Raw genomic sequence first — 12,900 nt, 5'->3', positions numbered from 1 at the left:
GTTGCGGAACGAACGTGTTATTTACATAAATAGCACGAGAATTCTGGATCAATCTGAAAAATCTCTATCCCATCCACCCACTACTCCTTTCCCCTGCCGAGTAAGCCACGCCTACCCCGAAAGGGAAATGGTTTAATGGTGTAATAATAATAATAATAATAATAATAATAATAATAATTTGCAGAGGAAAAGGTAAAAATATGGATAGCGTGTTTCGTACTCGTTCTTTGGGAGCAGCAGCTGAGGGTGTGAGAGATCAGTATGCAGATGGAACAGCAGCCAAAGTTTGGGAAGCCTTCATCGGCGATAAGAACCAGAGGAAACAAAATTACAAAAACTTCCTCGTAGGTCTTCTTCGAGAAAGGGGATGCCGTCGAATTTTGGACGTTGCCTGTGGAACAGGAGTTGATTCTATAATGCTTCTTGAAGAAGGTTTCGAAGTCGTCAGTGTTGATGCTTCAGATAAAATGTTGAAGTATGCCTTAAAATCAAGGTGGAACAGAAGAAATGAGCCAGCTTTTGATAAATGGGGTAGGTTGGATTTTACAAATTAAATTTCGCTCTATTCCGAAAGGTAAAACTTATTAGATTTTTTTCAAGTCACTTTTTAAAGGACAAAGTGAATTTAATCACCTTTCTTTTAATAAATTAACGCAGGGGTTACAATTATACCTATTTCTGATTTTTCTTGATTTCTTCAGCAATATTCAGAAGATTTTAAAGGATTTGAAGTATTTCAGGATATTTAAAGATTTCAAGGAATTTTTAATACATTTCAGTCATTTGAAGTTATTACAAAGGATTTTAAAGATTTTAGGGCATTTTAAAAGTTGTCGAGGATTATCCAAAATGATTTAAAAAATTACAAGGGATTTTAAAACATTTTAAAGGCTTTACATTATTTTGGGGTATTTTAAAAAATGGCAACGAATTTTAAATATTTTTGAGTAATTTGAAGTTATTCCAGAAGAAACTTTTCAAGAAACTTTCCCTTTTATGTTTTTTTTGTCCCCGAAAGTAAACTAAATGATTAAAAACGAATAAAAAAATCCAACTATTTTCGGTTGAAAGTTAATTCCTTTTATTTGAAAGGTCTATTATAATATTGTTGGTTCAAAATTCATCTTTCTCGGTTAGAAATTTTACTATTTTATGAAAAATTAAAATATTCTGTTGACAAGTTTTATTTTTTACTATAATTCAACTATTTTGTTGAACATTCGACTTTTTGGGCAGAAAATTAATCTTTTTTGTTAATAAAGTCTTCTTCCCTGAATAAAAATTAATTTTGTGAAAAATGTAACTGCCTTTTAAAAAAATCGTATCTGGTTTAAAAGTACAACTGTTTGGTTCAAATAAAAATATTTTGTTTCTAATTTGGTTTTTTTTTGGGATTAAAAGTCTTTGTTGACAATTAATAATCTGTTTTAGTCGAGGATTCAACTATTTTGTTATAAATACACTTTTTTTGTTCAAGATTGATAATTTTTGTTTGGAAATTAATTTCTTTGTTTGAAAATTTGACTATTTTGCCGTATAATAATTTTTTAACTGTGAATTTGGCTATTCTATTTTTTATTACAAATTTACCTTTTTTTATTACAAACTTCGAATATTTGATTCAAAATACATGTATTCTATCGAAAGTTCGTCTTTTTCAGTAGAAAATTAATCTTATTAGCTAAAATTCTACTTTTTCTTTGAAAAATTTACTCATCTGGTTGGAAATTCATGTTTTATGTTGAAAATTTAACTATTTGGTTCGAAATTCATCCATTCTATTGAAAATTAATCTCTTTTGCAAGAAAATTAATCTTTTCTGATTAAAAATACAACTGTTCCGTTGAAAATTAACGTTTTTCTTGAAAATTGATATCGTTTCTGATAAAAATGTAATATTTTTTTGGTTAAAAATGCAACTGGTTGAAAATTAATGATCTATTGTACATTCCTCTCTTTGGATGAAATTTAACTATTCTATTTTTAATTGAAAGTATTTTGCCCTTATCGAATTTGAAATTGAAGTCTGCAGCTATCCTGGAAGCAGAAGTCTATTTTATTTTTCTGAAATTTAATCATACCTTGTCATGCCTTGTCATTCTAGATAGGTAAAATTTGTTTAGTCAGTGATCTGAGATAACATCACAGTAAATATGTACTTTTTCGCATTTATTTCTCAATAACAGTGATAATTTTTTAAGGTAGTATCTCTCTGTTTGAAAGCTGAACTATTTTGCTGAAAAATAATTTTTTAACACGAAATTTAACTATTCCATTTTTGTTTAAAAATTTATATTTTTTGTTTGTTTAATTTAACTATGCATTTAAAAACTTGTAACTTTCGTTAGAAAAGAAATCTTCTCTGTGGAAAATTAATTTTTTGTTGGAAAATTGAACTGTTTGGTTACAATTCATCTTTTTATGTATAATTTTGTTGTTAAAAATGCTTTGGTTGAAAATTAATAATCTGCTTGAGTTTTTGAAAATGATATAAGAAAATAATAACAAAACAAAAAAATAATAATAAAAAGTAATTCTGTAACTAGTCAAATCTAAAGCAGAGATTCTGTCGTTGGCAAAAAAAAACAGTTTCCTTGGTTTGAAAAGGTTTTGGCTTATATCTGTAGAAACTTCTTGGACGACTGAAAAATCCCGATACTATAAAATTCCTGAATAAAAACATCCCGAATCGGAAAATTTCCGATTTATAACGTTTCCGAACATTTTATAATATTAACAAATTGAACAATTCACAGATAATAAAATTCCCAAAAGTTTATAACATTACCGAATATGTAAATTCCCGACAAACAAATAATTTCAGAAACTTTATAAAGTAAAACAATCTTTTTTATAACAAAATATTTTATTAATGTGTTATTAGTAAATAATATCACTAAAAAATTTTTAATTGCTTAAATTAGGGATTTTTCTAATTCGGATATTTTCTAATTCGGGACTTTTCCAAATCGGGAATATTATTATTTCGGACTTTATAGTCGTCCCAAACTTCTTTCGCTAATTCATGATAAAATCAATTAAAACTTTTTAGACTTTTCTTAGATATTTGCTTTAATTTTGTAGTTTGAAGGCAGATAGTAATTGACTTTCTTAGCAAATTTGAAACAAATAAAGATATATTAGAATGAGATAAGATTGTAAACATGATTTTTGATGAAAGTGCATATCAGTTTAAAAGCCAGTGTCATCCATAACTGATAAGGAAGAAACAATACAAGTGTATTTGAGAAATATCTTCATTAATCATTAATTATTCATCATTACGTGCAAAAGCTTAATGAACTTCAACGAAAACAGCGTTACCCTAATTATCTCTATTTTTGTGTAAAAAGAAAACAATAAGATGAGTGAATAGGTCGTAGCGAATGTGTTATCATTATTGAAGGTCAGAGATTAAATTCAAATGTAATTTGATCACAATTTAGTGCAGCCGAGCCTTTTTATTCAGTTTACCTTACTGGTGTTATTATTCATTTTTTATTTCCTAAAATAAGACTTATTTCGTTCCCAATAATCTAGAAGCAAGAACAAGAATGTTTTCCTTTTATGAAATAATTTTTGTAATCAGGAAATATGAAGATATGAACAAGTATCTCACTTTTTCATATGATTTAAAAGGCCAGAAAAGGGAAAACAAAGATAATATAGAAAATTTACAAGTCATGCAATTGATTATTATTATTATATAAATAATAAATATTTTTTGGCACTAAAATCATTCGAAAAAATTAGAATACTTTGTTCAACAATTTTTATGCAGGACTTTATAACAGAGTATTTCTCTCTGTTTATAATTGAGGAGATTAATAGTCCTTTTTTGGCTAGTTATCGAATATTTTGTTCAAAACTTTATATTGTAGTATTAAAGAGAAATTTGAAAAAAAGATCGAAAGCAGGAAAAATAGGGTCATTTTTAACAAAAATAGGAGAATAATAGAAGAATAAAATGTTTAAAATAAAATCAACGTAAATACCATATTGCATTCAATATGAAATGCTTCATATTACGAAGATTTCAAGATTTTCTTCCGAAAAGACGAATTATCAACAAAATAGTTGATTTTTTGTGTAAACAGTTGAAAGATGACTTTTGTGCCATGAAAGGTGAATTTTCTACCAAAAGCCAAATTTTCAACTAGTTGAAATAATCGAAAAAAAAGAAGAATTTTTAACAAATTAGTTTAATTTTCGACAAAAAGAAAAAGACGGCTTCATCAAAGTAGTTGAATTTTTAACGTAAGAAGTTGCATTTTCAACCGAATCATATAACAAAAAATATTCAAATAAAAACAGTTGAATTTGAAGCCAAAAAAACAAGATTAGTTTTCTAACCCAAAAGACGAATTATCGTGAAAATACATGTATTTTCTACCAAGTACTTAAATTTGCTATTGATAAGAATAAATTTCCAACTTAAAATGGAATAGACAAATTTTCGGATAAAAACAATTAATTTTTTACCAATAAAAAAACGAATTTTCAACAAAAAAGTTGAATTTTTGACCGGAACAGACAATTTCATCAAATTAGGTGCATTTTCAACCTGAAGAGATGCATTTTCAATCAAATCCTTGAATTTTCGAATAAAAAAGATTGAAATTCAAACAGAAACAATTACATTTTCAAACAAAAAAGACGAATTTTTCAGAAGACAGTTGAAAGATGATTTTTCTACCAAAAGACGAATTTTCAACCAGTTAAATAAAAAAAATAACAGACTTTTACTAAAATAGTTGAATGCTCAACTAAAAAAAAAAAAGAAATGAATTTTCAACCGGTTTTATTAAACGAAAAAAAAATCACGAGTTTTCACAAAATAGTTGAATTCTAAACCAAAAAGATGAATTTTTAACCAGCTGAGTTAAATGAAAACATAAACTAATTTTTTAATAAAAGAGTGTAATTCGCAACCAAAAGGTTAATTCTCGTTAAACAATATTAATTTTCTAACTCAACAGGCGAATTTTTATAAAAATTCTTGAAGTTTCTACCAAATCGTTGAATTTTCAGCTTATGAATTATAAAAATGGAATACTTAAATGTGTTGGGAATTTTCTAATCATAAAAGATTAATTTCAAACCAAATCGTTAAATTTCCAACCAAGAAGATTGATTTTTGAACAGAGAAGATTAATGTTCTACCAAAAAATATGATTTTTCAACAAAATAAATCAATTTTCAATATAGTTGTTGAATTTTGAAGAAAAAAAAGCAAATCATTTACACAATAGTTGAATTTTCAACCATAAAAGTTAAGTCTTCATAAAAAAAGTTAAATTGAAACTATTAAAAATTATTTTTCTACCAAAACATGGATTTTTCCATGAGGAAGATTGATGTTCTACTAAAAAGACGAATTTTGAACAAAAACCATCAATTTTGAACAAATTTGTTGAATTTAAAAAAAAGGAAAATTATCTACAAAAAAAGTTGAATTTTTAACCCGAAAATATAATTTTTCAACAAAAAAGTTAATTTTCTACAAAATGGTTAAATTTTCTTCCTAACAGTATTATTTTAATATATGTCAATTTCATTTTACACTGAAATATCAATTAGAATCTAAGTCGAAATAAATAAAGTTTTGCCTTATAAAATAACAATTTGTATCTAATAAATTGTTGTTTCAGTGATTGAAGAAGCTAATTGGTTGACTTTGTACGATGACATCGCTCACTTGATAGAAGACGGTTTTGACGCTGTGATTTGCCTAGGAAATAGTTTTGCGCATTTACTTGACTCTTTTGGGGATCAGAGAGAGCAGAGGTGAGGAAATTTCAATACGATGAAATTAGAACAGATCGAGTATTTTTGTCATGCTAGATAGATCAAATTTTTTAGCCAATAATCTGAGATAACAGCACAGTAAATGTGCACTTTCTTGAAAAAAACAAATGAAATAATTGTTTCTGAAAAGGGACTTGAAATAATAATATAATAATAATAACGTCACTAAATTGAATCGGAATATTTATTAAAATCTTGCGAAAGGCATATCCATCATCATCTTACTGTTTTTTTTTATAATTTACTACTATGTGGATATTATAAGAGTACGCCGTAGCGTATTCTTTCCGTTCATTCGGTCTGCAAAAAAAAGCTTTACAGGAACCGTTTCTGAAAAAATATATTTCTTATTGTGTCAATAAATCGAAATACACAGTTCTACACAAAAAAATGAAGCGAGATATCAAAAAAGGTTACAGGAGAAAAATTATTCCTTCGAAAAATTATTATAAAAAAAACGCCAAGCATAAAATAAGTTCAAGTAGAAAATCTAGGAATTTACTTATACCCTTTTTTTAACACTAACTACTTTAATTTTAAATTCAAAAAAAATTTTCTCTACTCGTCTTAAAATTCCTCTTTAACTTTTTCCATATCTCGCATCGTTTTCCATGAAAACTTGGTATTACGATTTTTCAAAATTAAAAATTTCTTTTTTACCAACAACGTCTCTGGCGAAGATTTCTTTCATCAAAAGATAGTTGTGCTTTTTTTAAAATCAGAATATAATTTTTCACTGAAAATTATATTAGAACAAAATTTCCAAGGTTCTGATGTTCATATTTTAATGATCTAAAATAACATTAATTTGTAAATTTGTATTTGTTTAATTTCAAAAGCATCAAGAGGTCAGAGAATTTCAGAACGTCAGGAAATGTCAGAGAATTTTTGATAAACTGAAGTTAAAGCTAATTTGATTATTTTGTTAAAAATTACAACAGTTCTGTTAATGTCCTTCGCTTTTATAAAAAATTCAACTGTTTTGTTGAAAATGCATCTTTTAGGATTACAAATTAAATCTATTTTTGTAGAAATCGCATTTTTTTGGTTAAAAACCACAAGTATTTGGTGGGAAATTAAACTGTTTTAGTTGAGAATTCAAATATTTGGTTGAATCTTCCTTATTTTTAGTTGAATTCTACTGTTTCTGGTTTTAAACTAAAAACTTTTTTTGTTAAAATATAAAATACTACAGTTGAAAATTCCTGTATTTTGTTGAAAAATGATCTTTTGTGGTCGAATATTAATCCTCTTGGTGATTAATTCATCTGTTTGGTTTGAAAATTCATTAACAATACTTAACTGTCAGGCTTATAATTCTTTTAAAAATTCAAATCTTTGTTTGAAAATTCATGTATTTTGTCAAAAATTAATTTTTCTTGGTAGAAAATTAAACTTCTTGGTTGAAAATTAATCATTTTAACTGAAAATTCGTCTATGGTTGAAAATTGAACTATTTCGTTAAAAATATATTGTATTTAATTGCAATTTTATTTCATTGAATCATAAATTTATTTGATTGAATTAAAAAAAAAATTTTGAACTGAAAGTTTAACTTATTTTTTATTCATAATTAATTTCTTTGGTTGAAAAATCAACTCTTTTATTGAAAACTCCTCTTTTCAATTTGAAAATCAGTCTGTTTTGTTTGAGGATTTAACTATTTGGTTGAAATTCCCTCTATTTTGTTGAAAATTCGACTTTTGTGGTAGAATATTAATCTTCTTGGTGACTAATAAACTTTTTTTGTTCATGATTCAATTCTTGGTTGAAAATTCTTTTAAAAATTCAAATATTTGGCTGAAAAATCATATATTTTGTTAAAAATTGATCTTTTTTGGCAGCAAATTAATCTTCTTGTTACTAAATTTATCTTTGCGGTTGAAAATTCATCTCTTTAGATGAAAATTGATCTTTTTGGTTTAACATTAATTTCTTTGTTTGGAAATGATTTTTTGATTAAAAATTATTTTTTTAACTGAGAAGTCAATTATTCAATTTTGTGTTGGAACTTGATCTTTTTTGCTAGAAATTTAAGCTTCTTAGTTGAAAATTGATTTTTTTTGCGTTGAAAATTTATGCATTTTGTTGAAAATTGGTATTTTTTTTTTAGAAAATTCATCTTTTGTGTTGAAAATTCTACTATTTGGTTAAAAATTAGTTTTTTGATTGAAGATTTAACTATTCCATTTTTTGTGGAAAAATGATCTTTTTTGGTAGAGATTTAATCTCCTTGATTGAAAAATCATCTGTTTAATTAAAAAATAAACTATTAACTTCAAAATATATTACTGAAAATTTAACTATTCGATTTTTCGACAAAAATTACAAAAGCCTTTTGTAAAAAAATTCTTAATATAATTTTTTTGTATTTTCGAACCTTCGAATATTATTCTGAATTTTTAGTTTAATTTGTATGGTTACAGGCAAGCTTTATCAAATTTTGAGCGTTGCGTGAAAACCGGTGGTCTGTTACTAATCGATCACAGAAATTATGATTATGCGATTGAAACAGGTCGTACACCAACACAATGCGTCTATTATAACGTAAGTAACTTTGATTTTCAAAGAAACAGATTTAACTTTATGAATTAAAATTCGAAACAAAAATTTGGATAATAATAAATAATTAAATTTCAGAGCAAGCATCTGCAGCAGATCATCACATCTGTTCTTTTGACAAGTGGAAAGCCGAGTCTGGTTACTTTAGATTACGTAATTGACTTGAACGTTGATGGTAATACAAATATGAACAACTCCGACAGCGTCTGCCAATTTAGATTATCATATTATCCTCACAAACTGTCTCTTTTCGGAGACATGCTTATGGAGGCCTTTCACTTTAGAGCGAAACACACGATTTATGGTGATTTTAAACCTATCGACGAGAAGAAAATTCCAGGATTCTTCATCCACATTCTGGAAAAAACGACTGGAAGTAAGCAGAATGCGTCATGAGGCGGTAAAAAATTAATTTGGAAGGAGCCATTAAGTTTTTTTGGTAAATCCAGGCATCACAATTCAAAATTTGGTCCCTATATTTCTAGCTATTACCTATTTCATTGTATTTTTTGAGATTCCGAGAAATTTTTAATAGATTTCTTATTAATATCATTAATTTAAAGGGATTTAAAAGCGCTTGAAATATTTTTGGATAAAGAATGATTTTAAGGGTTTTTTTTAACTCTCAAGGCGCTTTAATAAATTTTCGAGGATATCAAGAAATATCACCAGATTTCATAGAATTTTACAGAATTTAATAACATTTTAGTGGATTTGAAAGAATTTATTCAAGAAAAGTGAGTTCTTTCGTAATGATTCAAGGATTTGAAATTATTATTTGGAATTCTTGAACATTTTTTGATTCACTTGAATTCTTCTAAAACTCAATTCTACTTAATTGAATGAATTTTTTTGAATTTTTATAAGTTTTTATTTAACTGATCCTAAGGATCAATTGATAAAATGATCAAAGACTTTGAAATATTTTTTCAAATTCCTTGGCATTTTCAGGAGCTTTAAAAAATTACAATGAAATTATTAATTGATTTCAGAGATTGAATGGGATTCAAACATTTTGAAATATTTTAGGGTATTTTAAAAAATCTTTAAAAATAACCTAAATTTCCAAGATTTTTCTAAGCTCATTTCAAAATTACTGAATTCAATGAAGTTTTTGAATATATTTAAAGAGTTTGCAATTCATTTGATTCTATTTTCACCTCGAATGCAATTTTTGAAATTTTTAACTTTTTTCCAATTCATTTGATGACTGTGACAAAAAGTACCCATTAGCCCCTATACTTTATCGTATAGGAACTATAAACCATTATTGCTACTTTTTGCCGAGAATGGTGATTTAAAAAAGATTGAGTCAAAAGAAACCGTGTGTAAGATGTAAAATTATTTTTTTTTTAAATTCCTCCAAAACTTCATAAATTTATATATGATAATTTGAGTTTTATAAAAATTATGTTTTTATGCAATTTTATAATATATTATACAATGTGTAAAAATAGTTTAGTTATGTATATTATTTGTGAAATTTTACTTTTTAAATATATTCATTTGAAAATAATTTATCTTTTAAAACATTGAATGAAAAAACTTATTCCAAGAATATAATTTAATTTCTTGACATCCAATCTAAAGAAAGTGATGTTACCAAATATCTGAAATATATCTGATATATTGCACCTGTGAATATAACTTAAAGTGGTTGTTTTTACTTTCATTATCTATTAATAAAAATTTCGAATTTCTACACAATCAATTTTTTGAACTAAATAAGTAAAAGAAATTATCGGTACCAGTAACAAAAAAATTACAGGTACCGAAAACAAGGTTCCTGGGAAAATTTTTAATGTTTTACGTTTTATCTTGAAACATTAATTTTAAGTTTCGAAAACAGAAAACGCATGAAAAAACATGTAAAAAAATATGAAAACATTTCAAATAATTTTCTAAAAGTTTTAAATAGAATTAAGAACGTTTTTCAAATGTTTAAAAATAATTTTTAATTTGAAATGATTTTAAAACTTTTAAAATAAAATTTAAATTTTTCATTACTTCGAACTAAAGATTTTGAAACGTTTGAAGAGAACAATTTTTTTTAAGATTCGTGGGACAGTTGCAAATGATTTTATATTTTTAAAAAATGATATTAAGAGAAAAATTAAAGAGATTTAAAAACATTTTAAATGGTTTTGTAACATTTTGAACTTAAAAAGTGCTCAAAAAATTAAAAACATTTATATTTTTAAAGATTTCGAAGCTTTTTAAGAATTTTGAAAGGTTTTAAGATAATAAAAATAATTTTCTATGATTTCTGGAAAAATCTTTAATGATTTTTTATTTGAAAAAATTAATTTTCAAGTGAATATTGAAAAAGATTTTCAAAATTAAAAAAAAAAACGATCTGAAAGATTTTAGGGAAATTATGTATTTTATCAGAATTTAAAAAAAAATGTAGGAAAAATTCAAATAATTTGAAAAGGGATGTAGAATGTTTTGAAGTTTTGAAAAGATTCAGAAATAATTTAAAAATATAAAATACAATTTTAAATAAAAGGTAATAATTTGAAAAAAAGCTTCAAAGCTTTTTAAGAATTTTGAAAAGTTTCAAGAAAAAAAAAACTTTTCTTAACATTTCCAGAAAAATCTTTTATGACTTTTTACTTTGAAAAATTATACATTTTTTTCCAAATTAAAAATATCAAAATATTTTAAAAGATTTTTACAATTAAAAAAAATCTGGAATATTTTAAGTCAATTTTTGTAATTTTCAAAGAATTAAAAAATTTTTGAATTGAGTCAGTTAAAATTAATCTGCCTTGGTTGAAGATCAAACTATTTCGTTGAAAATTCGTCTTTTTTTTACGAATGTCATTCTTTTTAAATTCTCATCATTTATGATTGAGAAAGTATTAGAATTGTCGGAAATTTGACATCACACTTTTTCAACGGATCTCCACGTTTCGAGACCCCCTGAATCCGAAAGTCAGGTTTTCACGATGGCGTCTGTCTGTCCGTCCGTAAACACGATAACTCTCGAAAAAATGAACGAATCAAATCCATCTTTGGCACACTTTTTCTAGGTCCTAAAAGAAAGGACGAGTTCGTTAACCAACCATTTTTGATAAAAATTCAAAAAGTGGGCGCATTTTGAAAAGTTTTGAGACCACTTTTTTCTGAATTTTAAAATTCCATGTGAGGATATTTATATTATTAAAATGGAATAACAATTTATGGTAATGATTTTTTTCGATAAAAAGAAAATTCTCAGAGTTATAGCATTTTCAAAATTTTTTAAATCAACCGAAATTCAAAATTTTAAACCAAACAACGCACGATATGAAAAAAAATCAAGAGAAGAAAAACATTGTTTTTTTTTTTAAATCCCTACAACACTGTCTTAACAAATCTTGGGATTTTCTGGGAAAATCGAAAATTCAAATTTTGATTGCACAAAAAATAATGAAAAAACAAAAATTGTATTTTGTGGTCAAACTATGTAGTATACGAAAATAGGTGAATTAACAGAAATTGTTATACCAAGAAAGATCTACAATTTCGTTAAGAATCACTTCGTGATAGGGCGCGTTCTTTTTGTTTTATTCGTCAAAAGTGATATTGAAAATAAAAAATAAAAAATTTGTGTTGAAACGACGAAAGTTGCGAAAAAAAAGATTTAACAAAACCTGTTTAAAAATGTCTCTTGAAAATCGAGCGCGTAGCACGAGTGTCACGATGAGGATGTGTACCTAACCTACAGAGCTCTGAGAATCTTTATCTTTGACTATATTCAATTAAGTAGACAATTCAGAATATGAAGACGCATATAAATACTGCCATCTGAAAGAGATCCTTTTTGTTAAAGTTTTATTCAAGCATTCCAAATGCAAAGAATAAATATTCGAGCGCGAAGCGCGAGATTTAACAGATGCGCGTCCTAAGCGCGCTCAAACTTGCGAGCGAAGAGAGCCACGCGCATTCCGCAAGATGAGAATGTGCCCGTGCAGCAAGCAGATTTTTTAATTTAAAATTCAAATCTTGTTTTCCTTGAATTTTCGACGATTCCCTTTTTTGTTGAGAAATCAAATTTTTTGTTGAAAATTCAACTACTTTATTACTATGTAAAATAGTTTTTGTCCGACCTCCCTTGAAAACGCGCCACTGCATGCACGTGAAGCAGGAGTATTGTGGCCGCTTCCAGCCCATGCGAAGTTCGCACATGCGCACTCCGCCGCCGGGCCGACATAAAACTTTACGCCCGATAGAGAAAATTATATTTATCTTGTAAAAAATATACATGTAATATTGTTAAAAATGCACTTTTTTGGTTAAAAAAATCATCATTTTAGTTGAAATGTCACCTGTTTGGTTGAACATATATAACTATTTTGTTAAAAAATCGTCTTTTTGTTTTAAATTAATCTGGTTTTGGTCGAGAATTTAACTATTTTGTTAAAAATTTGTCTTTATGATAAATTCTTCTTTTTTATTTAAAATTGAAACCATTTTTTATTAAAATCTTACATTTTTTGTTGGGAATTCATATGTTTTTGTAGACAGTTCAAATACTTGGTGAAA

General features: G+C 26.3%; 1 protein-coding gene across 1 annotated transcript in view; it reads left to right on the top strand.

The window, feature by feature from the left end:
- LOC117167190 (glycine N-methyltransferase) overlaps nt 1–9,143 on the top strand; it is a 13,044-nt gene extending 3,901 nt beyond the window's left edge. Inside the window, exons 2-5 of the mRNA XM_033351915.1 lie at nt 185–531; nt 5,652–5,787; nt 8,235–8,355; nt 8,449–9,143. Of these exons, the coding sequence (XP_033207806.1) occupies nt 201–531; nt 5,652–5,787; nt 8,235–8,355; nt 8,449–8,766 (906 nt within the window). The 5' untranslated portion in view covers nt 185–200 and the 3' untranslated portion in view covers nt 8,767–9,143. The remainder of the gene's footprint in view (nt 1–184; nt 532–5,651; nt 5,788–8,234; nt 8,356–8,448) is intronic.
- Nucleotides 9,144–12,900: the final 3,757 nt, after the last annotated feature.

This window comes from Belonocnema kinseyi, chromosome 2 (assembly GCF_010883055.1).
Source record: "Belonocnema kinseyi isolate 2016_QV_RU_SX_M_011 chromosome 2, B_treatae_v1, whole genome shotgun sequence".
NCBI classification, from domain to species: domain Eukaryota; kingdom Metazoa; phylum Arthropoda; class Insecta; order Hymenoptera; family Cynipidae; genus Belonocnema; species Belonocnema kinseyi.
Note: the sequence above shows the minus strand (reverse complement) of the source record. Positions and strands in the feature narration are given on the sequence as shown.